The sequence below is a fragment of the Lepus europaeus genome, chromosome 10, assembly GCF_033115175.1.
Source record: "Lepus europaeus isolate LE1 chromosome 10, mLepTim1.pri, whole genome shotgun sequence".
Lineage (NCBI taxonomy): Eukaryota > Metazoa > Chordata > Mammalia > Lagomorpha > Leporidae > Lepus > Lepus europaeus.
Genome location: NC_084836.1, coordinates 63,760,192 through 63,785,269, shown reverse-complemented (window position 1 = coordinate 63,785,269; position 25,078 = coordinate 63,760,192). Strand labels below are relative to the sequence as shown.

At 64.3% G+C, this 25,078-nt stretch overlaps 3 protein-coding genes across 3 annotated transcripts; 2 read left to right on the top strand and 1 right to left on the bottom strand.

Annotated features, from left to right (window-relative positions):
- The first annotated feature begins 1,746 nt into the window (after positions 1 to 1,746).
- On the top strand, positions 1,747 to 10,402 carry NXPH4 (neurexophilin 4). Its single transcript, XM_062203402.1, has 2 exons — positions 1,747 to 1,828; positions 8,836 to 10,402. Exons 1-2 carry the CDS (start codon positions 1,763 to 1,765, stop codon positions 9,703 to 9,705), a joined length of 936 nt encoding a protein of 311 aa, XP_062059386.1. The 5' UTR covers positions 1,747 to 1,762; the 3' UTR covers positions 9,706 to 10,402.
- Positions 10,403 to 13,184: 2,782 nt separating this feature from the next.
- Positions 13,185 to 17,813, top strand: SHMT2 (serine hydroxymethyltransferase 2). The gene is made up of 12 exons (XM_062203400.1): positions 13,185 to 13,306; positions 14,283 to 14,480; positions 14,901 to 14,980; positions 15,148 to 15,348; positions 15,633 to 15,714; positions 15,885 to 16,007; positions 16,089 to 16,228; positions 16,414 to 16,579; positions 16,761 to 16,860; positions 16,947 to 17,102; positions 17,193 to 17,300; positions 17,400 to 17,813. Exons 1-12 carry the CDS (start codon positions 13,274 to 13,276, stop codon positions 17,525 to 17,527), a joined length of 1,515 nt encoding a protein of 504 aa, XP_062059384.1. The 5' UTR covers positions 13,185 to 13,273; the 3' UTR covers positions 17,528 to 17,813.
- Positions 17,814 to 17,993: 180 nt separating this feature from the next.
- NDUFA4L2 (NDUFA4 mitochondrial complex associated like 2) lies at positions 17,994 to 20,034 on the bottom strand. Its single transcript, XM_062203401.1, has 4 exons — positions 19,926 to 20,034; positions 19,552 to 19,640; positions 18,765 to 18,825; positions 17,994 to 18,693 (listed from the first exon to the last, which is right to left on the bottom strand). Exons 1-4 carry the CDS (start codon positions 19,980 to 19,982, stop codon positions 18,637 to 18,639), a joined length of 264 nt encoding a protein of 87 aa, XP_062059385.1. The 5' UTR covers positions 19,983 to 20,034; the 3' UTR covers positions 17,994 to 18,636.
- Between the last annotated feature and the right edge of the window lie 5,044 nt (positions 20,035 to 25,078).

Sequence of the window (25,078 nt, the reverse complement as noted above, 5' to 3'; positions counted from 1 at the left end):
AAGTAATGGGGTGGGCCTGCAAAGCTTCAGGATGATGGGCATCTGTGCTGATGTACCGGCTGCCCCACCCCCACCCCCAAAGCAGCCCCCTGTTGAGGGACCTGGGCTCCGGATTCTGACTGTGGCCTGGAGCCTGGACGTTTCTGCCCATTCCTGCTCACTCCTCTGTGCTACCCCTCCCCGGGGCTCCTACCTCCTGGCTTCTGTCTGTCTCCCTGGATGTCCCAGTCTGCCTCCTCCAGCTTCCCTATCCTTTCCCTGACCTGTGCATGTGTGTGTGTGTGTGTGTGACATCTCATACCTATCTCTTTCTTTGTACATGCCTCGGCGGGTCTTCTGGGCTGACATTGCCCACATGCACCTGTCTCTGTGTGCTCTTGGCCAAGGGGGGGAGGGGAACAGAGCTCTCTGAGTACCTGGCTGGGTGTGCTCATCTCTTGTGCAGGTATGTGTTTTTCTCCTACACTGTGCGTCTGTGTGTGTGTGCACAAAATGAGCATGTGTTTGTCCTGTGTGCTGGTCTCCACGAGTGCTCTGCCATGTGGGTGCACCTCCACGGAGGAGCCTGGTCCCGTGGATGCAGAGCGAGCACGCCTAGGAGGGGCTGTGTTGGTATCTCGGGGTGCACGCCCCTCTCTCCATCTCTTCGCTGGCCAGGATCTCTCCTGTCTAAGGTGTGGGTCATACCACAACCTCGGCATAGTCTCAGCGCATAGCAACAGCGACAGCTAAAGACTCCAGGGCTGGGAGAGAGACTACGGGGAGGAGGGAGCAGGAGGAAGAAACAGCCAAGACAGGGACAGAGACGGGGCTGGGGCTGGGGACAGAGACAAGGACAGAGACAGACCGGGAAGGGGACGAGGATCAAGAAGAGCTAATGGTGAAAGATGGGACGGCGACAGGGAAGGGACAGAAGCTGCACCAGGAGGCTGGGCCGGCGGCTCCGAGGGGGACTTCTTGCCCAGCCCCCTCGCGGGGGTCTGCGCTGTGGGGCGTAGGGGGAGGCAAAGGTGAGCCGCCCGTCTAGCCAAAGGGTCCCGGGGCCGCAGGGGTGTCTCGGGGCGGGGGCGGGGCGGCGGGCGCCGTTCGTCAGCCCTATTGACAGACGTGATGGGGTTTCCGTCCGTGATCAATGATTCTCATCTCCGGGCCGAATGAGCCGCGGGGCGCCCATCCATCCCCGTCAGCGCCGCGCGGCGGCGGCCGCCCGAGGCCCCACCCGCCCTCACCTCGGCCCCTGCCCTGCTCCGGCCCGGGGACCCACCTTGGCCCGGAGCACCGAGAGACCCTGGTCCTGCTGCGCCGCCGGGCTCCGGCTCCGCTGTGTCCCCGCTTCGGGTTGCAGGGTCCCGAAGCCCAGAGCTCCACGCCCTGCCCCGGTCCACCTGGGTGTGCAGAGCCCGCAGGTGGGGTACACGGCCCCTGGGCCCCTCGAGCTTCTCGCTTCGCACCTGGGCCAAGGGGCGTGTCCGGGGCGTGTCGGGGTGAAAGTCACCTTCGGTGGCCCCAGCTGGGCGGGAGGGGGCGCGCGGGGCGCGGCCCGGATTGGAGCGGCGCGGAGCCCCGCCCCCCGCCCGCCCGAGTCCGACCCAACTTTCTCCCCCGCCCGCGCCCCGCCCCCAGCGCCGGCTCCGCTCCTCGCGCGCAGTCCGCGGGCCGCGCCGCCTGCTCCCGCCGCTGCGCGCCCGCCCGGAGCCCTGCGTCCCGAGGCCCGGCTCCGGCCCGCCCCGGGACCCGCCCGCCCGCCCGCCCGCCCGGGAAGATGCGGCTGCTCCCGGAATGGCTCCTCTTGCTCTTTGGCCCGTGGCTCTTATGGCCCGTGAGGAAGGTAAGGGCGGCGGGGCTGGGGCGCGAAGGTCCCGGAGTGCGAGGGGCTCGGCGCGCCCGCCCCGCCCCCAGCTCCGAGCGGCCCAACTTTGCGCGGCGTGGGGGGACGCGGACGGACAGATCGCCGGGTTCCGGACTGGCACTCTCCCAGCGCAAGTTGGCGGAAGGCGAGAGGGGGCGCGGGGTGGAGGCCGGCGCGGGTGTGGATTCGGGCGCGGCGGGGGAGGGGACAAGGCGCGACCCGCGAGTGCGCCAGACAGAGCGGGAGTGCGAGACAGACAGACAAGCCAGCAGGGTGTCAGCCCTGCCGGCTTTCCGCGCCAACCTCGCTCGCCTTGCTCGCTGTCTGTCGGTCTTTCTACCCCTCCACCCCCGCCTCCCCGTCTCTCTGCACTTGTCAAGATGCCAGGGAGGCTCTGGTTCCGAGCTTACACGGCCGGAGCACACGCGCACTCGGACCCACACCGACACGGCTGAACTTGGCTACAATCTCCCATTACATTTCCCGCGGAGACACCATCTCCCCTGCACAACCTCGCAGACACACCCCCCTCTCGCGCCCCGCAAATGGCGGGGGTGGGGGTGCTGTCTGGAAGGGGAGTCTCTCCTCCTAACCCAACCTCTCTAGATAGCCTGCCTCCCTGAGGTTCCGGGGCAAGGACGTAAAGGCTAAGGGGGCGCAGACTTGATCTGCCTGGCTCTCCACTTGGTGTACAGGGTGTGCTCCTATGTGCAGTGTGCGTCCTGGTGTGCACCTGTGTGCGTGGGTGTGTCCAGGGGAGCCAGACTTGAGTGTCTGGTGCTGGGGCACAGGGTGCTTGTGTCCGCTGCTGTGGTGTGGTGGTGTCCACCTGGCCTGGGAGAGTGCCAGCACTTGCCTTAGGGTGCAGCCAGCAGTTTGGGGCCCTGGTGTGTCTCCCATAATACAACGGGGCCTAAGCCCTGGACCCCCATCTCCTTTCCTAAGCCTCTGCTGCCCGTGGGTTTCTGGTTTTCTGCACTCCAGTTGTGACCTACCTGGTTCACAAGCAGGTAGGTGGCTCCCTAGTTCTCCCTCCCCACCCCCTCAGCCCCTGGAGCCCGGAAAGGTGTAGTCCCCCTTCCCCCGGCCCTTGGTCCACCACCTGCTCAGCCAAATCACACGCGGGCACTCCAGCAGGGCAGGGACTGCCCCCTGGGAAGCCGGCAATAGAGCACCCCATTCTCCCAGTCCATCCTGGTGACCTTGAGGGCCAGGAAGGTGGGCACAGCTGCCTCGGGCAGGAGCTCCTTTTGCACGAGATGCCCAGCGCTGCCCTTAGAGGGCTGCAGAGGGGGGTCTGGGCCAACCACCCACCCCGCAGGAAGGCCTGGGCTGGGGGGGGGGGTAGGGTGGCTCGCCCCTACTCCTCCTCCGGCTTCCTCCCACTCCCTACTCTCCTGTCAAATAAACTCCCCTGTGCAGAGATCTGGTTTAATTTCCTTTGCCCCCTGAAGGGGAAGGAAACATCTGGTGGAGACTTGAGGGAGAGCGAGCTCAGGGATATGAGCGATGGGAGCTATCTGAGCGCGAGCGAGCTGCAGCTGTGGGCCTTCATGGTGGAGCCGGTGGGGAGATTGGAGATCGGCTCGTGTGCATGGGAGAGCTTGTGCTTGGCTGGGTGTGTGTACACCCTGTGGGTGTGGGGGGTGTGGACAGCTGTTCCTGGGGAAGTGTGGGTCGCGAAGGCTTCAGGTGTCCACACACGGTGTGCTCGTGAGTACCGAGTGTGCCTGTGTATGTACCCCAGGTCCGTGTGCTGTCTGGAGGTGAGTCCCTGGGGTGTGTGAGTGTGTATCCGTGTGTTGGTAGTTTTGGGTGCATTTGAGTGTGGGTAGGGAGTTATGAGCCTCAGGGCGTGTTCACATACCTGATCGTGCCGTATGTGTGTATGTTCCTGGTGTCTCTGTGCCAGCGAGTGGGAGTGGGCGAAAACAGAGGCTAACCTGGGTGAGGGACAGCATACAGGGTGGCTTCGGAAAGCCCTGTCCATCAGATGCCAACAGCCTTGCCTCCTGCGCCCGGCTCACTGGCCCGGCCTCCCCAGGGTCTCTCCCTCTTTCCACCTGCTCCAGCCTCCTGCCAGCTTCAGGCTGGGACTCGAGGCCTGCATGGCCGCTGGGGCTCTGGCCTCTGTCTACTGAGGTTTCCTCGGGATCTTTCTAACAGTCTCACTCCTTCTTCCTCTCTCTCTCTCTCTCTCTCTCTCACTCTCTCGCTGTCTCTCCCACCCTTGCCAAAGCAGCTGCCTACTGGGAGAAGCAGCAGGCGATCAATAGTCACTAATCACTAATCACTAATTACTAATTAGCTGGGGAGGGCAGGGGCGGGGCCCTGTGGGACCTTCCAGCTCTATCCTGCCTCAGGGAAGGATTAGGCCTGAATGAATCTGTGAGCTGGCTGGCCACAGCCCCTGGTCCAGCCACCCCCTCCCGCCTCCACACCCCCTCCAGCCCCTCAGCTAATCTCTGGCTGGGCCACTTAGGCACGCGCTGCCTGGGCCAGGGCCTAGAGCTGCTGGTGAGGATTTGGGGGTGATCAGAGGCAGCAGCTGGCTCAGGGACACAGGGGAGGGGGCTGCTGTGACAGTTCCCTGGAGCCAGAGCCTGCAGTGGAAGCCCCTGAATGGGGGCAGGCACTCCATTGGAAATGAGAATTTAGGGGGTCACGACTCAGGGTGGGCGAGATCCTGGAGCAGGTGCATGGGGAAGAGGTGAGATAATAAGGACAGAAGCAAGGGGTCACTGGGGTCAGGGTCACTGGGGAGGGAGCAAATAAACAGTGAGAGAGCAGGTAAGTTGGGGTGAGAGGGGCTCGCAGACAGGGGTCAGAGAAGGAGTAATTGGCAAGGGAACGAGAACTTTGGAAGGCGGCATTCTCTCGGTAGGCGGGGCCCCGAGGGGGATAGGGTCACTGAGGGGGGCAGGGTCATGGGGGAGGGGCCGGGGCTCAAGTACGGGGGGGGGGGGAGTCGCAGGGAGTGGGGCGGCCTCGAGCTGCGAAGCGGGGCTGGGGAGCAGGGAGCGCCGCTTTGAGCGGTGGAAATTGGCGAGTCTCCCCCTCTCCCCCGCTTGCCCCTCCTCCACCTCCACCCCGCCCACTCCCCCTCCGGCTCCGGCTTCGGGAAATTACATCCCCGCTCAGCGGCTCCCCGCCCCCCCCCCACGCGCCCCGGAGCCGGCGCCTTTATAGGCACATTTATTGCAATAATAAAGTGAGGCGCGGGGCGGGGGGCGGGGGGTGGCCGTTCCCGGGGGGACCGCGCCGGCTCTAGGAAGCAGGGAAATAAAATAAAATAAAATAAAATCAAAATTCAGATAACGGTGAGCCTTGCGCGGCAGGCCGCGAGCAGGCGGGCAGGCGGGGCTGAGGGGGAGGGGGCCCCGGGCCCAAGGGCAGAGCCCACCCCACCAGCCGTCCCCCACCGTCCTCAGGCACTAGGGTCTAGAACAAGGTCCCCTCGCCTCCACCTGCCTGGCCCCTCCCAGAGCCTGATCTGCCTGGCTTTCTGTCTCCCCCCACCCCGCTTGTGTCCCACACCTGTCCTCAACGCCTCTCCCTCCGTCTCTCCCATCTCTTTCCTTGCCCCCCATTTCCCATTCCAGCCCTACCTGCTCACCCCATTCCCATCTCCTGGGTGTCTGCAGCCCCAGCATTCCTGCATTTGCCCAATACCCTCCCATTTCCGTTCTACCCCGTTCGGTCCCTGACCCTGTCCCATCCTCATTCCCACCTGCCCCCAGTGCCCAGCCGCCACTAACCCTGTCCCTACTTGGTTCCCATTCCACCATGCTCCATCTTCTCTCTGTGGCCCCCACCCTGTCCCCACCTCTGTCTTGCCCAGTGCCTGGCCACCATTTCTCATCGCCTCCTCCTCCTCCTCCGAAGCCCCTGGCCTAGCCTCGCCGCCTCCTCATCCCAGCACCCCACGCCTGTGCCTGGCCAGTCCCCAATCCCGACTCCCCTCCGGCTGCTCTAGTCCTCACCCCAGCCTGTCCTGGTCACCCCACCTCTGTCCTTGGTTCTCAGCCAGACTCCTCCCCGCCCTGACTGCGGTGCCCTCGCCCTGGCGTCTTCCTAGGTGCAGGGGCTCAGCATGCTGTCGTCTCCCCGTCCTCAGTCCAGGCCTGGGCTGTCCCTTCCCCAACCACAGGGGGCTGTCCCCTTCCCCAGCTGACTGCTGAGCGCCCTGCCTGACCCACGCAGCGAGAGGAAAGCCACCGAGCAGTCAGGAGGCCCGAGGGAGGTGCACCCTGCAATGCGGCTGGGGGGCCCACAGCCTCATCCTCCCCCATTCCCAGCAGTCCCATCCCCAAAGGGCCCTGCCCCCCCCCAAGTGGAGTTTGTTTAGCAGCAAGAGGCAGCCTCAACTCCCCCCAGGTGCGTGGGCCGCTGCCTTGGGGGCAAAGCGCTGCTGGCTCGGCTCCCACCCGCAAGGGCCTAGATGAGCCTGCTGAAGCCCCCCCCCCCCCCCCCCGCCCCAGCCACCGTGCACCTCCGCTCCGCGGCTCTGAGCCGACAGCTGCACTAGCCTCTCCCCTCTGCAAATGTCACCGCGCCCAATTAGCTTAATTAAAGTGGCTCTGGATCGAGGGGGACCCCTCCTTGGACAACACCCTGCTCCCTCCATCAGCCACGGGGTGGGGGGCAGACCTAGGCTCTGGGCAGACCGGAGCTCCTTATCACCTCGCTCCCACCCCTCCCCCAGCGGGGGAGACAGACACCCTGAAGGACGGAGAGAGAAAACCACAGACAGACGGACAGACAGGGAGAGAAGGAGGTAATTACCGAGAGTGAGGGAAGAGACTGGGGGGGGGGGGAGTGGAAAACAAGAGAGAGGGAGAGCAAGAGAGGGAGAGCGAGCTCGAGCGATCAAGGAAGCCAGAGGGAGGATTTGATTTTATTTTATTCCATGTTCCCATTTCTCGGCTCGTTTCCTCGCAGCTCGCCCTTCCCGTGCAAGCCCCCCTCCAAGGTCGTTGTGGCCGTCCCCCCTCAACTCTCCCTTTTATCTTTGCTGTCTCCGGTGGCAGGGGGGGGTTCCAGAGCCCAAAGCCCAGGGATTTGCCAGGATCAGAGAAGTAGAGACGGCAATTTGTCTGGGATCAGAGGTGGGGGGGCATCCTGGCACCTTTCTCTGCCCTGCCAAACCAGGTCCCCTCCCCCAGGCCCCCTGTCCTGAAAGTCACGGGACTGAGCAGCCCTGCCCCGCCGTCCCAGGTTGGGTGCAGGACAAGGGGCCTGGGGCTTGCTGGGCAGAGGTGGCTTGGTGGCATTGGGGTCAGGCGACCAGGGACTTGGTGGCTGGGTTTCCTGGAGAGAACAGCGTTTGGGTACAGAGTGGGTGGGATTAAAGGTCAGAGTTCAAACAACCCACTCTTCCAGGCCCCCCCAAGAGCCTCAGCCAATCCTTCCTCCCCCGACCTCCCCAGCCTGGGCTCAGACCCTGCTCTCCCCACGTTAGCCCCAGGGGCTCAGACCCCTTCCCCTCCCCCTGAGAGGCCTCCTCTCCTTGCCCCAGCCCTTCGGAAGCCCACTCCCCGGATGTTAGGTGTCAGCTCCAGCTTGTCTGTCCGACTCAGTCACTGCTGCGCCCCTGCCCCCCTCACCTGGGCTGGGAGGAGGGCTGGATGGGAGGAGGAACGAAGGGCCGATAAATATGTATGACGGGCGGGTGGCGGCAGCATTAATAACCCGGGATCGCAGGCGGCTGAGGAGATTCCATCCCGGCAGCTTGTTCTGCTGTCCCCATCCCCCGTGGACATGCGGTGTGGACACACGGGCGTGTGCAAACACAGGGGGCACTCTTGCTGCCCAACCTCCCTAGTCACCCTCGGACCGGAGCTCAGCCCCGGGGGGCACTCCCACACACTCCCACACGCCTGTGGGGACACAGTGCGGCCACACTTGTTGTGTCTGCGGATACAGAGAGCATGAAAGGTGGTGCTCACAGAGGAAGAGCGATCTCTCCAGACAAATACAGGCAGCCACGAGAGTCACACAGACACGGCCACCACCGAGCGACACGCACACGCGCGCACAGCCGAGCCAGGCCGCGCGCGCGGCCGCGCCCCCTCAGGCGCAAGCACAGTCACCGCAGAGCCCCGGGAGGCAGACAGCCGCCCAGACCCCGCACGCGGCGCTGCCTCCCCCGCGGGACCGCAGCAGCCGGGCCCGCCGGCGAGGCTGACTGACACACTCTGACACGCACCGCTCCTCTCCCTCCCGCTCCCGCGCCCGAGCGGCATCTCCATATTTCTTCTTCTCGCTCTCCCGGTCTCCTTCACTCCCGGCCACCCCTCCCCGTCCCCACCCACCCCGCCCAGATAATTGATGGCCCGGGCCTGGCCCGGCCGCTCCCGCCTCTCGATCCATCTTGTACTCGCGCCCGCGCTGTCTCCCAGATCGGCCGCCACCTGAGACTCGCAGACGGGTGGGGGCGGGCGGTCCGGCTCCCCCGGGTCCCCTCTGAGCCCGGGGAAGCGCCGCCCCGCGCACGCAGCGAGGGGTGCCCCTTACGGCCCCAGCCACAATCCAAGGCGCCCCAGACGCGCCCCCTGCCCGAAGGCCGGTCGGGGCGGAGGTGAGGCGGGAGCTCCTCGCGCCTTTTTCTTGGCGCCGGATGTGGTCGCGGCCACAGCCTCTCCAGCTGCAGGCCTGGGTAGTGGGGGCCGGGCTCCAGAGCTGCACTCCCTACTCAGATCCACTCCCGCACCGGCTGTGGCTTTTTGGCTCACTCTGGAGCTCTGTGAGTGAACGGAGCTCCACCGCAGCGCCATCTCACAGACGGAGAAACTGAGGTCCCGATATTTGCGGTGCCTTGGCCAAGTCCATACGGCTTGAAAAGGCCGCGCGGGCTTACTCCAGGGCCTTCTTGAAGACACCCCCATCCCCCGCTGCGGCCTACGGGAAGGGCTGGCGTGGGGAGGGCTCAGGCGCGGTGGGGACAACCCCAGCGTCTCTCTTTCCTGCTCTTTCTTGGTGCACAGGCCGCAAGCGCCCAGCTGCCGGAGTCCGGACTGCCGCAGTACCTGGAGCTGCGCCCCGCCGCGGCCGGAGGGGGCGCCACTGGCCAACAGCTCCCAGCGTCCAGGTCCTCCGAGGGCCTGGGCGCCGCCCGCGCCTGGAGCTGGGCCTGGCCGGCTAACCACACGGGGGCGCTGGCCCGGGCCGGGGCTGCCGGTGCGCTGCCGGTGCCGCGCACCAAGAGGAAACCTTCCATCAAAGCGGCCCGAGCCAAAAAGATCTTCGGCTGGGGAGACTTCTACTTTCGGGTGCATACCCTCAAGTTCTCGCTGCTGGTCACTGGCAAGATCGTGGACCACGTGAACGGCACCTTCAGTGTGTATTTCCGCCACAACTCCTCCAGCCTGGGCAACCTCAGTGTGAGCATCGTGCCGCCCTCCAAGCGTGTCGAGTTCGGGGGCGTCTGGCTGCCCGGGCCGGCCCCCCACCCTCTGCAGTCTACACTGGCCCTGGAGGGGGTGCTCCCGGGCCTGGGGCCCCCGCTGGGGGTGACTGCAGCAGCAGCGGGGCCGGGGCTTGGGGGCACCCTTGGGGGCGCACTCGCAGGCCCCCTCGGGGGCGCGCTGGGAGTGCCTGGGGCCAAAGAGTCCCGCGCTTTCAACTGCCACGTGGAGTATGAGAAGACAAACCGCGCGCGCAAGCACCGCCCGTGCCTGTACGACCCATCGCAGGTGTGCTTCACCGAGCACACGCAGAGCCAGGCCGCTTGGCTCTGTGCCAAGCCCTTCAAAGTCATCTGCATCTTCGTCTCCTTCCTCAGCTTTGACTACAAACTGGTGCAGAAGGTGTGCCCAGACTACAACTTCCAGAGCGAGCACCCCTACTTTGGATAGCGCGCCCCGCCCCCGGCCCCGGCCCCGACCTTTCCGCCAAATCCTAGCCTGGCTAGGTGGGACCCCCCCCCCCCACTTCTCCCTGTACCTCTCCGTCCCTGTGGCCGCGTCCAGCCCTTCCACTCTGCGGGCGGAGGGGAATGGCCCTCCCCGGGCCCATCAGCAGGCGCGTTACCCCTTTTCCTAGCGGAGAGTGCCCCTGAGTGGGATGGCATGGCCCCCGCCCCAGGCACCCCCTAAAGTGGAGGGGCAGGAACGCAGCCCCAGAATACACAGCTGGAAGGCGGTTCCAGCGCGCTCGAGGTCTACACTGGATGCCCTTTTCGCCCCCGGCGCTGGGATGGACACTCCCTTTGCCTGCAGCTTTAATGATGCCTGCCTGGCACCCTCCTCCCGCCCTAACTCTCTTCCCCCACGCGCTTGTCCTCCTGCCGCGCCTGCCCCCGTGTGTAAGCCTGCAAAGGCCAATAGCCCCGGCCCGTCCCCGTCGCTGTCTGCCTGCGGTCTGCCTGCCCCCCTACCCTCTCCTCGCAACCCCGTAGGGTAGCGGAAGCAGAACGCCCGGCCCCTGCCCTGGGCCCGCCCTCCTCCCGTCCCCGCAGTCCAGCTCCACCTGCCCTCTCTGGCTGCTTCCTCTCGGTGATATTTTTTATACGCCAAAACAGACGGGGAAGGGAACAAAATAAAGTGAAATCCAATACGCGTCTGTGTGAGACCTTTGTAGAGAAGAGGGGGGCAGGTGTGGGTTTCTGTCTGGTGGAGACCTGCCGGGGGCCTCCTCCCTGAGCGGCTCCTGGGGAAACTGAGGCAAAGCTTGCCAAGAGCCGGCACCGGAAAGGTCATCGAAGACCGGGTGCAGGAGGGATGAGGCTCCTCCCTGAGGTGAGCGAAGGCGGCTGTGGCGAATGGGCTGGAGCCCGAAGACCTCAGTGGGGAGCGGCGAACTATTTGGGGAAGGAGGTACAAGACCTTGAATGGGATGGACCTGCGGGGACAGCGTGGGCAGAGCGCTGACAACCTGCGAAGCTTCGCGGGGCTGGAGGGAGGCGGCAGGTTGGGAGGGAGGGGGAACGGTGTTTGCAGCATCTGGAGTCATCGATCTTCCTTTTCCTTCCTAATTTCGTGGGCGCTGAGTTTGCAGACGGATGAGAGAGGGAGGGAGCACTGGGATGAGGGGGTGGGGGAAGGGCCGGGCGCGGGTTTGGAGGGCGGGGCCGCGACGCCGCTGCTAGCCGCCTGCAAACACAGGCCCCTCCAGCCAGCTGCCCACCCTCCCCACCCCCGCCTCCAGCTCTTTCCTGCAGCCGCGGCTGCTAATTTTATCCGCCCCCAACCCTGGCCCGGGCGTTAATTGGCTGCGGCTTCATTAGCAGTTCTAGCTCGGCGGCCCCCCTCCCCGTGGGACCCCTGACTGGGGTGAGGGAGGGGGTTCGGACAAGCTGAGGCACCGAAACGGGCCCTCCTCCTCCGCCTTGCTTCCCGGTGTCCACTGTCCAGGTGCCCCCTGGGGGAGGGCCGTGTTCCCCAGGAGATCCCCCCCCCCCCCCCCGCAGCCAGAAACTGAGTCAGGGCCAGGTCTGACCCAGACAGGCCTGGGTATGAACAGTCTGCGAGCAGAAAGTCAGCGGCTGCTGGGTGGACGGGCCCGCCGAGAGGGTGGCTGGGCCAAGGACAGACTCAGCCCAGCGCGAGCGGGCACGGGGAGGGGTCCTGGGTCAGAGGTTGCAGGAGGAACCCAGAAGCCTCCTACCGCCTGAGGAAAGCTGAGCTGGAGTGGCCGGGAAGGAGGTTGGCCCTGAGGGTATGACAGCTAGGTGGGAATGACTGGAATAGCAAGGTAGCTCCGTGGGCCTCGGCTTCCTCCCTTGTAACGACGTCGCCGTAAAATCACATGGCGGGGGGGGGGGGGGGGGGGGGATGAGATGAAACTTTGCTTGGGAACACACTTGTGGGATGGATCAGCTCCTCTTCCTCTGGCTCAGGTACCTGTTTCCTCCAAGGCCACCTCCTCTTCCCCTCCCTGTCCCTCCCCGCTCCATCTGGGCTTCTGGGAGGAAGAGTGAGGCATCCCTGCGTATTACTCATCTAGACACATGTTGTAACCTGTCCACTTCTTTTTTTTTTTTTAAAAATACTTATTTGAAAGGCAGAGTTATACACACACGTGCATGTGCGCGCACACACACACACACACACACACATATATATATATAGAGAGAGAGAGAGAGGTCTTCCATCCACTGGTTCACTCCAAAATGGGCACAACTGCCAGACCTGGGCTGACCTGAAGCCAGGAGCCAGGAGCTTCTTCCGGGTCTCCCACGTGGGTGGCAGGGGCCCAAGCACCTGGGCCATCTTCTGCTGTTTTCCCAGGTGCATCAGCAGGGAGCTGGATCAGAAGTGGAGCAGCCTGGACTTGAACCGGCACTGATGTGGGATGCTGGAGCTGTAGGCAGAGGCTTACCCTGCTAAGCCAGGGCGCTGGCCCCAACCTGTCTACCTTTTGATGTCCCAGCAGCCAGTGGGCCCTGCTTAATAACTCCAGTGCCATGCCCAGCTCCCGGCGGAGCCGGAGTTCCATTTGTCAGTTGAATGAATGGATGAATGTGTGTAATATGGCTGTGTGAGGAATGGTTCCCCAAACCACCGCTTTTTAGGTTCCCGGAGGAGAGGTTTGCTTATGTGTTAGCACAAGTGGGCGGAATGCCCACACTTTGTCAACCACCTCTGAGGAGAGGCCTCTCACTCATCTGGGAACTGCCCAGGGGTTTTATCCGGATGAAGTAAGGCTAAGGAAAAGATCCCTCCCGGTTCCCAGGATCTGTGCCTCTAGGGTTGGATATAAAGGCCTTCGCTGGCTACTGGGACATCAAGAGGCCAATGAACAGGCAACAGAATGCAACAGGTGCATAACACGAGGGGTTGTCTGCTCTTGGGTGTGTCAGGAAAGGCAGAGGATGGCCTCAGAGGGAGCCAGTGTGGCTCAGAAGCAGATCAGCCCCAGAGCACTTCCCATGAATACTGCCAGTCCATCACCCAGCATGCACTATTTGACTGTGGCTTTACAAGTGAGGAAACTGAGGCCCACACAGGCTAACTTGCTAGTTAGTCCTGGAGCTGGGACTTGAACTCAGGTCTTTCCCCCTTGTAAACCAGGATACCATACACAGCTCTCTGTTTTGTACAGGAGTCTTTGAATCTCCCAGATTGATAATAATGCAAGGTATTCAGTACGCATCCAATCAACTTGTCTTGACAATCGACAAGAAAATGAAATCCTGAAAAGCTGGACTGTAAGGAGTAGGGTGGCACTGAATCTCTTTTATTTCAGGCAAGGGCTTTTAATCCTGGGACTACAGATGGGGGAAAGAAGCGGAAGAAACGAGAAAAACTACAATTCCCAAAAGGCCTCAAAAGGTCACCATCACGCATGCGTAGGTCCCGCCCCTGAAATCTGGCTCGGCGGGTAGATCTTCTCGCGCATGCGCTGTCAGATCGGGTCTGTTTCCGACCCCCTGCTACCTCGGGCCAGAGTTGGTTACTGGACCTTCTGCGACCTGTGGTTGCCATGCTGCCCTTCTCTTTGCTCTGGGCAGTTCGGGTAAGAATGGGGCTCCGGAGGCAGGGTGACTAGTGGAAAAGAACCCCTCCCCCTTCCTAGTTCCCATTCACAAACTCTGGGGTTCTCTTGGCTTTCTCACCGCATGTGCTCATGTATGTATGTAACTAGGGAGTATCCCGAAACCGCTGGGCACGCGAGGGGTGAGCTGGGGACCCTCTCTGTTCTAGCGTTCAGTCGCCACAGAGCCGCGTGACCGCCCACTTCACGTGGCACGAGGGGAGAGGACCGCGCCGGATGCCCTGGGGACCCTGTGCTGGGGAACTAGCTGGGTTCCCGGCCCGGACCAGCAAACCGAACCTTTGCGGCCGGCTCTGAACCATGCACATGATGCAACTGAGCCCCACCGCTTGCATCAGGCAGGGGTCCAGCCAGCGGCAGTGTGGCTGGATGGAAGTGGAAAAGTTAGTGGTGAAGGGAACAGGATATGGCTTTTGGCTTCCCTTTCAGCCAGACAACTCCCCTCCCCCACACGTACCTGTAACCCAGGGGCTGCAGAGGGTCTACCCTCCCACCTCCATCCCTGGGAAAACCACCTCCACAGCCTGTGTGGACTTGGCCTGGGGTAGCAGGTCCCCCCCCCAGCCCACCCCGGAGGGCCCTTTTGTCCCAGTGGGCGGGCAGGTTCTAGAATCTCAGGGGCCCTTTCCTGGGTTTGGGGAGTGCAGACATGGGAAGCTGCCCTGGGGCTTCCATAACGGTTTTTGGGGTGAGGTGGAGGGAGTTTCGGAGGAGGTGAGCTGAGTGGAGTGAATCAGTACCACCCCCTGGACCTTGATCTCAACCTTGGTCTGGAACTGGCTTTGAAAGGTAGAGGTGGAGGTGGCAAGAACGGGAGCCAGCTGGCTGGACCACTGGCCATTTGGTGTAGGGCCAGAGGGCGGTGTGAGCCTGGCTGGGGGTGATTGGGAGACCGCCTGGGTGAGTTGGGATTGACCTTGGCTTTTCCTGCCCCCAGCCTCTGCAGAGATGTGGTCCGCTGGTCAGGACGGTCGTGCGGGCTCAGCATGGCAAGGCGGCGCAGACTCAGACTGGGGAAGCGAGCAGGGGCTGGACCGGCCAGGAGAGCCTCTCGGACACTGACCCCGAGATGTGGGAGCTGTTGCAGAGGGAGAAGGACAGGCAGTGCTGTGGCCTGGAACTCATTGCGTCAGAGGTGGGACCCTGGGAGAGGGGCATGGAGCAGGTGCAGGACGAAAGAAGTCATCTCAGTGAGACTTCTCCTGGTGTCCCCTCCGGGCCGTGTCTCCTTCTCTTTGGACTGTCCTCTCAAACGACGACAGAACCAGCCTGCTTGAGGGGGTGTGGGCATCCAGGCATCCCACAGCCTTCCAGGGCCACTCCAGGCTCCTCTGCTTCCTCCTGCCCTCCCCGGAGGGAAGAGCAGCCTGGAGGCACGTGTCAGGGTGCACAGGGGGCCTCGCTGGGGACATGCATAATGGCAGCTGGGGTTCTGAGAATGGTGCCTCTGGCAAGGCACCCCGAGCTCCCTGTGGGGCCCTGGCAGGGTGGGGCTGTGGGGGTCCAGAGGGAGGGACTCCGTGCCGTCTGACCTTGCCCCCCCCCACCACCCCAGAACTTCTGCAGCCGAGCTGCGCTGGAGGCCCTGGGGTCCTGTCTGAACAACAAGTACTCGGAGGGTTATCCTGGCAAGAGGTGAGGGCGAGGCACCCCAGGGCTGGAGGGCGACATCAGGGCTGGTGCTCCCAACGGGGGACCTACCTGGACCCTCCCGGTGTTTATCGAGGAGTGACCTTGCCAGTCCTCGGCTGCTGGCCCAGGGCCCCTTCTCTGGGCCCTTATGCACCCCTCTCCCGCCACAGATACTACGGGGGAGCAGAGGTGGTGGATGAGATCGAGCTGCTGTGCCAGCGCCGGGCCTTGGAAGCCTTTGACCTGGATCCTGCCCAGTGGGGAGTCAACGTCCAGCCCTACTCGGGGTCCCCAGCCAATCTGGCTGCCTACACGGCCCTTCTGCAGCCTCACGACCGCATCATGGGGCTGGACCTCCCTGATGGGGGCCAGTGAGTGGGGGGGGGGGACAGTGAGGGGGTGGGACTGGGGTAAGGAAGGAGTTTTCTGCCGACACCTGCTGTTTGCGGCGCAGGCTTGTCCCTGTCCCATGTGTTACCGTGGATGAGGGATGTGAGACCCAGCAGCATCAGAGCCCACCAGAGTGACAGAGCAGGGCGGGCAGACGAGCAGGGAGCTGTGTTCTGGGACAGAGGCTGGGGAGCTTGGCAGGCAGGGAGTGGCTAAGTCTGGCTTGTTCCACTCTGAGGCCCCCTAACCCTTGCTCCTTTCCCAGCCTCACGCATGGCTACATGTCCGATGTGAAGCGCGTCTCAGCCACCTCCATCTTCTTCGAGTCTATGCCCTATAAGCTCAACGTGAGTGCTGTGCCGCGGACGGGGCTGCTCCAGCCTGGGGCTCCTCTGTCCAGGCGGTGGCAGGGGATGGGGTGGGGGGCTGGAGCCCTGGGCAGCCCTGAGGACCAGGGGGGAGAGGGAGCTGCCCTGCTGCCTCCCCAGGGCTTGAGCTGTCTGTCTCTCCTGTCCAGCCCCAAACCGGCCTCATCGACTATGACCAGCTGGCTCTGACTGCCCGGCTTTTCCGGCCGCGGCTCATTATAGCCGGGACCAGTGCCTACGCGCGCCTCATTGACTACGCCCGCATGAGAGAGGTTGGTGGGGCGCCCCTGGCCCAGAGGTTTGGGAGGGGGCGCAGCCTCCCCCGGCTGAGGCCTGTCTCCCTACCTGTCCAGGTGTGTGACGAGGTCAAGGCGCACCTGCTGGCAGACATGGCCCACATCAGCGGCCTGGTGGCTGCCAAGGTGATCCCCTCACCTTTCAAGCATGCCGACGTTGTCACCACCACCACCCACAAGACTCTCCGAGGGGCCAGGTGAGGCTTCTCTGTGGGCAGGCCTTGCCCTTCCCTGCCTTCCCTCCCTGTTCCTGTCCACCCAGTCTGTGCCCATGGTGGCCATTCCCTGGCAGGGGACGCGGGGGTGGGAAACTAGAACACCAAGCATGGCCGAGGGGCCCAGGCTGGCCAGCTCAGCCTCTGACCACACACCTCGCACACAGGTCAGGCCTCATCTTCTACCGCAAGGGAGTACGGACCGTGGACCCCAAGACCGGCCGAGAGATCCCCTACACGTTTGAGGACCGGATCAACTTCGCTGTGTTCCCATCGCTGCAGGGGGGCCCCCACAACCATGCCATTGCTGCAGTAGCCGTGGCCCTGAAGCAGGTGGGCAGCCTGCTCTTGGGCACTGGATGGGGCACACTGGCCCGAGGACGTGGCCTCTGCACCTTGCTAACCCATGTGGGGGCTGATGGAAGGAAAGTGCGGGAGAGGCCAAGGCTGGAGTCCGGGGCCAGGCTGGGGGTGAAGCCGGGCAGGGCCACAGGTGCTGCTGTCTTACTTGCAGGCCTGCACCCCCATGTTCCGGGAGTACTCCCTGCAGGTTCTGAAGAACGCCCGGGCCATGGCTGACGCACTGCTGGAGCGAGGCTACTCCCTGGTGTCCGGTGAGCCAGGGAGGATGGATGAGGGTTTGGGGGCTCCAGGTGGAGGCCCAGGACTCACCACACTCCCATTTTTATCCCCCCATTAGGTGGCACCGACAACCACCTGGTGCTGGTGGACCTGAGACCCAAGGGTCTGGATGGAGCTCGGGCTGAGCGGGTACTGGAGCTTGTCTCCATTACCGCCAACAAGAACACCTGTCCCGGAGACAAAAGTGCCATCACACCCGGGGGCCTGCGGCTTGGTGAGCCCCGGGGGCCTGGGAAGGAAGGGCCCACACTCCCCCGGGGGGCTGCCCTGTGGTGCTAATCCTGCCCCTCTGCTTCTCTCCCAGGGGCCCCCGCCCTGACCTCTCGGCAGTTCCGCGAGGATGACTTCCGGAGAGTTGTGGACTTCATAGATGAGGGGGTTAACATCGGTTTGGAGGTGAAGAGGAAGACTGGTGAGTGGGCACGGCAGAGCCCAGGGCCAGCGGGTTTCCCGTGACCGCCTGCCCCGAGCACTGACCACTGACCGCGCTTCTCTGCCTGCCCCTGTCTAGCCAAGCTCCAGGATTTCAAGTCCTTCCTCCTCAAGGACCCGGAAACAAGTCAGCGTCTGGCGGACCTCAGGCGCCGCGTGCAGCAGTTCGCCAGGGCCTTCCCTATGCCTGGCTTTCCTGAGCACTGAGGGCGCCTGGGAAGTGAGGCCCAGGCTGGGTGGGGGGCGACGGCCACCTGTCTTTCCAGCAGGCCTGCAGGGCAAGAGCCAGGCCCAATCCCCCTTCCTAGAATCTGTAGCTCAGAGAAAGAATTTTTGTAACAAGACTTGGCCTCCATGGAGCGTTCTGCCCTAACTCTCAGTGTTACAGACCCCCCACCCCTTCTGGAGAAGGGGGGCGTTACCCTTCTGAGCCAGTGGACACGGTGGGTGGGCACCCTCCTTCCTGTTTTTATCTAATAAAATGCTCACCTGCCCCTCGTTTCTGCTGCTATGGGAGGGTCCCCTGGACGTGTGGTGATTTCTCTCCCTCCAAGTGCACCTCCCTACCCCGCCCCCCCACCACAAGGACCCCCGGGGCTGCAGCCTCCTCTCTGTTTCTGATCAGAGCCGACACCAGACGTGATTAGCAGGCGCAGCAAATTCAATTTGTTAAATGAAATTGTATTTTGCCCACGGCTGCTTCTGTTTGATCCCGGGGGACGGAGGGGAGCAAGGGAGGGGAGGGGTGGGGAGCGGCAGGGGGAGGCCCAAGTGGGAGGCGAGAGGGGCGCCTTCGGCGGCGGTGCCGCCGGCGCGGGAAGCTGCCAGCTTGGGCTGGTGACGGACTGTCGGACTGTCCCGTACTGGGCGGGCGGCCTGGGCGGTGCCAGACGAGCCCAGCCGAGCCTGAGCAGCGCCGCCCCTGGCAGGCGCCGGGAGCCTGGGCCAACGTGGGGCCCGCCACGTCGTTTGGCACTCAGAGGCCCCTGCTCGCTGTTGGCTCACGTCGGCCACGCTCAGCACGTAGCCTGCGCCACACCCTGCAGAGCCGGGGTAGGAGGGCCGACCAGCTGGTTTGGGCCTTTTGGGTGCCCCCTGGGGCTGCTGCCTGCCCTCCCCCACGTGGGACCGCAGCCGAGGGTCAGAGGCGCTTCCGCCGGGGAGCGAGGGAGGAGGGTGGGGGTGGAGCCGCCGCCTCTGTGCGTGGGAACGTGGCCTGTGGGAGCAAGAGCTGGACGGGGGCACACACTGATGCCTAGGGGGTCTGCGGGCGCGGAGTAGAAACGGGGGCGCTGGCCAGCGCAGCCCAGTGCAGCTTAGAAGTCTGGCCGGTCCTTCTTCAGCTTCTTATAGTCAGTGGACACTGCAAGGAACTGAGAGAGGGAGATGTGGGCCCCGGGGCCAGGACGAGCTGGTGGGGGAGCACCCCGGAGCAAGCACACACCTTGTATTGGTCATTGGGGCTCAGGCGGTTCCAGGGCTCCGGATTGTTCTTGCGGTCCCAGCTGCGGAGCACGATGGACAGGGCTGGGGTCTCCTCTCAGGGAGCCAGGACTCCTGAAGCCTACGTGACCCCAGGCCCCAGCTGGAGTCCCTGCTCCCCCGCCGTTCCCCCATCCACCCACCCACCCATGTCTCCAGCTCTAGGGGCCCGCTTCCCAGAGAGGGGGTATGTTAGCAGGTGCTGACAATGCAGACAGGCAGCTTGTCACCATTGTCAGCGTGGGGGCTGGTGACTCCCGCCCGCTCACTGCCGTCCTAGATGGACACCACAGAGCAGAGTCCGGGAACTGGGCACAGATAGCCAAGGGCCGCGGATTCGGCCGGCACGCCTGCTGCGGGTTGGGAGGACCTCCGCCCTCACTGCCTCAGCGACTGGCGTGAAGTCCCCTCGACACCCCAGGCCCAGAGGTGCCCGCAGCAGCGAACGCGGCCGTGCCCCCGGTGCTCCAGTGCGCTGGACTCAGGTGCCCAAAAGCGGGAGGCCATCGGCAGAGCGGCGTCGCCATGGCAACCGGGCTGGGAGCCCCAGACGAGAGAGCGCCCAGGCGGGCCAGAGCTGAGATGGGGGTCTCCCAGGTTAGGAGCGGGCTCCAGCCCTGATATACGGTGTGGTGCAGCCTGAGGTACCTGGCCAGGACTGCTCGCTCCCACGCTTCCACCGCTGCTGGTGGCCAATGACTTCCCGCCCCACCCAAGACCCCTGCGGGAGTGCCACGCCTGTCCTTTACCACACGTCGGGGCTGCGAAGAGCGAGTCGCAGCAGGTAGAGCCCAGCGCTGCCCATGCCCAGCGCGATGAAGCCGATCATCGGGATGAGCTGCAAGGCACACGGAGGGCACCTTCAGGGTTAGTCCCTGCCCCCCCCCAGCTCTGCTGCCTACCCCACCCCCACCCTGCCTCTGACTCCCTCCCTTCTGGGGTAGGGGACCTGGAAGTTCCTAAGATCACCCGGGTCTCACCCCAAGGCGTTTCTGTTCAAGGCAGCCTGGAGGGACAGATCAGGGCTCCTGGGGATGACTGGGAGCCTTGGAGCAACGGGCCCCAGGCAGGGCCCGCGGGACACGGAGTGGGCAGTGGATCTGCGGCCAGAAGCGGCACTCACCCCCGGATGCCTTTTGATCTGCCGGTAGAAGCGGGCCCCTAGACCGGTTCCTGCCATAGCGCCTCTCCTGTCTCCTTCCCAGTGCCTCGGATCTCTCCCTCCTCTCGGGGTCCCGCCCCTGCAGGGAGGGGTCAGCCCAGCTGGGCTGGCCGCTTCTGCAGATTCACCCCACCCCATGCTTCTCACTCCTTCCTGCAAGTCCAGGCCCAGGACTGGAGAGGAGTTGCTGGGGAGCACACAGGTCTCTGACTCTCCACTTCTGGCTGCCTGCACCCCTTTGGAGGTTTAGGCATCCGAGGGCAGGGAGGTGCCTCACAGGCTCGGCATGTGGAGACTCACCAGGGAAGGGGGGGGGGGCTGTGGGACAGATGTGTGGACGGATCTGCAGCAAGATACACCTGTGGCACCTGTTCACAGATGTGCGGCAGGGGACCAGTGCGGGTGTCTGAGGCGTTACCCTGAGGCCCCTCAGGTAACTGGCAGGGCTGGCGGAGTCGGTCATGTCGCTATCCACCCAGTGACTGCCATCACTAAACACTGCCCCAGGCCCTGTTGTGCCCCCCCCCCCCAAGGTGTTGAGGACCGAAAGGAGGCGTGTCTTCACCCAGGCTCAGAACACGGTAGGTCAGTTGTGGCACGGTGGGGGCTTGAGGGACCAAGCTGACCCTGCTAGCTACCTGGGGTAGGGGTGCAGGAGGCCCGCCCACGGAAACCAGCCTGTGCCTCTGGGCTGTGGCCTGGCAAGGAATAGAACCGGGTGGGGGGAAAGACGGAGAAGGTGTTGAGGGAGGAAGAACAAGACACAGACTGGCGCTTCTCAGCCAACCCAGGTGTAGGCTGCGTTGCCGGGGGTGGGGGGATGGGGGACCTGCACACCCGCCCCCTGTCTGGGGAGTTGGGGTCTTGGGGACTCAGGAGCCGAGCCCTAACTGCCCCTCCGCACTCCCTCACTAACCTCCGGCGACCTCCCCAAATCTCCCCTCCAGAGCCCGTCCCGTGCCCCCGCCGCTGGGCCCCTCGGGGTGCGGGGAGGGGAGCCCCCTCCCTTTCCCGCGCTGATCCCTCCCCCGCCCCCTGCGCTGCCAAGCGCAGCTGTAATTAGGCTGCGGGGTCCCGGGCTCTCCGCCTCCCTCCGGTGGATAATGAGATAAAGTGTCAGAGACACTGCGAGAACAAAGAGACAGAGACTAGCTGCGACGCGTGTGCGGGGCGGGGGCGGGGGCTGACGGGTGTCAGAGCCGTGCGGCGCCGAGCCCTCCCCGTGCGCCCGCACCCCCAGCCCTCCAGGCTGCGGGCTCCGCCCGAGCGGCCGCACATCTGGGCTGCACATCTGGCATCTGTGGCACAGCTGGGCAGCAGGGCGCTGGCAGCGACGCCGGGCTCTTCTCTTGAGGTCCGGGGACCCGGGCCTGGTGAGCCCGGGGCCCTCGGTCCAGCTCCTTTCTTAGAGCCACCGCCGGCTCTCTGGCCTTGAACCTGGCCCCCCACCCCCCACTCTCCCGGCTGCACTGTGACATGATTGCTTCTGCTCCCCGCGTCCGCGACGCCCCGACCCTTCGCCGGCCTCAGGTCCCGGGGGCTGTGAGCCCATCTCTACCCGGCCTCCTATCTTTGCTTGCCGTCCATGGTCTCTGGGGGCCGAGTTGAAGCAGAACTCTTTGGGTTCCAGATCCCCTTTCTCCCCCGTTCCCTGAGGGATGGCAGGACTCATTAGGCGCGGATTAGGCGCGGCCAGGGGTCCCGTCGGGACCCGACTGTGAAACGCTAAACCACACCAGGATGCTAATCCATGCACTGTTGGGGCAGCAGGTCAAACGCAGCTGGGCTCCGCGTGGCCCCCGAGTAGCCGGGTCCGTGGGTGCGGGCGCCCCCTGGAGGCCGAGCGGCTCCCAACTTGTTGGGGGCGAGGCCTCGGGCGCCCCCTTTCGGGAGGCCTCTGCCCTGCACTCCCCACGCTGGTGCAGGTAAAACCAACCCTGGAGGGTACGAGTCCACGCCCAGCCGGGCACTCCGGATAATCCCGCTGCTGAGACAGCGGGCGCCGCAGCCTCCACTCTTGTGGTGTGAGGTGGGCACAAAGGGCGGATCGAGGACACGGGAGCTTTCCGGGCATCAGGCTGGTCCTCTCCCAGGGGCCGGGCGGCCTCACATGCCTGGGGCTCCCAAGACTGCTCTCTACCCTGTGAGCAGACCTGCCCTGCCATCTGGCTGGCCTTCTTCCCGCCTCATCTGCAGGCCGTGTGTCCCGTTGTCTCTGTTTGGCTCTGGCTCTGGGTATGTCCGCCTCTCCGGTGCCCACCGTCCTGGCTTTGTCTATCTGTCTGTCTCTCTTCTGCTGCGCTCTCCACCAGCATCTGTTTCTCTGTGTCTCTCTTTTCCTCTACCTCTCTCCTCGGCGCCCGCCGTGGCTCTTTACCAACACCGATTTCTGTCTCTGTCTCTCTGCTCGCCACCCCCTCCCCTCCATTCCTAGTCTTCTGCTGGCGCCCCGAGGGGCTGCAGCAGTCCAACAGGACAGCCCGGGGACACCGCTGGGCACTGCTTGGGGTCCCCCTCCCGGTCACCTCCACATGCCCATCACCTCTGCACGGCCTCCTTCTTCCAGCTGCAGCTGTGGGGCGGGGAGGGGGCGGCTGGAGGAGAGACACAGGGCCCAGCAGCTGCTCGGGAGCCCTGGGGTCCCTGACCCCCTCTGCCACTATTAAGGGCGCCTGGTCCCGAGGCTCTGAGACGGTCGTGATTGCATCAGCCAGACAGAAGCGGAGTCGGGAGCCGCGCGGCCAAGCGAGCGAGACAAAGACGCTCACGCCATCTGTTTATGCAAAGCGCTCTCCGCCGGGGACCCTGGCGTCCCGGCGCCTGGCCCAGCTCGGGGCACGGGGTCAAGAGCCCGCTGCCGCGTGGCGTCCCCGCCGCGCCTTGGCTTTCCCCCTCCCCAGCACCCAGAGGGGCCGCGGGGCGAGCGGAACGGGGAGGGGGTGGGGGGTTGATGTGATTGGAGCGGACGCGGCTGTTTCTTCAATAATGGATGGAGATGATGCGGACGGCGGAGCCGAGCCGGCCGGGAGAGGAGAGAGGAATAGAAATAGGGAGAGGAAGCAGCGGGGGCGGGAGACTCACCCAGGCGCGCGCGCACACACGCGTGCGTCACACTGTCATTTGGAGACTCGCCGCCGCGCGGCTCACACCCAGGCACACGCCCACGCACTGTCACCGAGACACACACCTGCAGGCGGAGACGCCCAGAGCAACACACACTCACCGGTGGCTCTTCCCGATTTTCACACCTGACACAGGGATATACCGGCTCGCGCGTCGGGGCGCACGCCGGCGTGAGGGGCACACAGACACGTCCACACCCCCCAAGCACTTACGGGCACCCAGACACCCTGGGGCTGAGCCGGAAACCATGGGGGAGGGCGGAGTGGGAGTGGACGAGTCCCACACAGACACACGCCCCCAGGGCACAGACACGGGCGTATACGTGGGTCTCAGCCACGCCTAACACACACAAACACACCTATCACACACAGGGGATACAGAGGTACAGAGGCACAGAGAGCACCCAACCACCCGGACCCACTCAGAGGCTGGCATGCACGTTTATGCGGGAGCAGCCATGATGCCCCGGCTGGGAGGGAATGTGGCCGAGAGGTCGCCACGGTTCCCGGAGCAGGCCTTGTTAGCCTGCCTTAGCCGAGCTGTGTAATGAGGCCGCGGTGACAGGAGGCGCCTGGGGCTGCGCACTCGGAGGCCTGTGCGCCCCCGCTGGGCTGCTGCAAGCTTCCTCCCTGTGTGCGGGGCGGGTGGTGCGGACCACGGGCAGCCCCTGCGGGCACGGCCGACCCCAACCCGAGCCCCGAGCCGTTGGGGGAGGGATGCAAGGGGGGGAGCATTGGTAGCTGCACTGGGAGAATCCCCGGATCTCCAACACAGCTTCCCAGCAGGGGTTGAATAGAGGGTACTGAGTACCCAGCAACTCCCCAGTGCTGCCCAATCTTCCCACTCCAAAGGGTACTCTAATTTTTTGTGTGATTGTTAAACATTCTTACCGAACGTGGAGTGGGAGAGGGGTGAGGTGGGAGTTGTGTCCTGGGCCCTGGAACCCCTGGCCCTACCTCCGATCTGTTTTCAATTCAGTCGGCTCCTCGGCCCAGACTTATGACCTTTGCGGCGGGTGGCAGCGTCATCCATCACCTAGGCGGGTGCCTGTGGGAGCTGGGGGCGCTGGGGGCTCCAAGAGGGTCTTGCCTTGTCGCCCTCTCTCGGGATGTGCTCTCAGGTCTGTGGGGCACGGCTCAACTGGCGGCAGAGTATTGAGGGAAGGTGTGACCCTGGGACTCATCTCCCTGGGCCTCGTGTCCCCACCTCTGGCACCCCAGCACCCCTCCCTCCAGCTCTTTGCCAGCCCATCTCTGCGCTCCTCCCGCCCCTCTTCTCTCGGGCCCTTTGCTTAATTTCCTATTAACTGCTGATAAATCCAATTAAACCACCGCTCTAATTAGGGACAGCTGCCGGCTCGGTGAGGCGAGGGAGGGGGGCGCCCCCCGAGTGTAGGGGGAGAACAGCCGCTCTCCCTGCTCCTCCGCACCCCCACACCAGCCTCACCGCCCAATGAGCCAGTAAATTGGTTTTGCTTCAGCGTCGTGGGGGGCCCTGCTCAAAGATCTTGGGGGGCTGGGGTGTTGCGTCCCTCAGACTGCTTGATGAATAGGCCTTAACCCTGCCCTCCGTCCCTGCACACACTCGTGGTGGGCGGGTCCCCAGGAGGAATGTGTGTGCACCTGTGATCTGCTCCTATTCCACACCAATCGTGAAGGGAGGTTGGGGGGGGGGGCTGCCCGAGTCTTCCGTTATGACCCAGCCGCTGGCCCCTGCCCGAGGCGTCTGGGACAGTCAAGGGCAAAGGGAACCGGGAAAGTGGACCCGGTTCTGCAGCGAGCCTTCCTGTGCGCTTCCCCACCCCCATCGCACCTCAGCCTTCTGGAAGGAGGGGGTGCCCTCGTCCCAGGCCCTCCTCTTCCCCAGCCCAGCTGAGCCTCTGCCCTATCCCCCCCACCAGCCCCGCCAGCAGCAGATGGTGCCCGGGCTCCTGCTGCCAACCTTGCTAGGCGGTGCCAACCTCAGTCGTGGCAGACAACGGGCAGACAAGA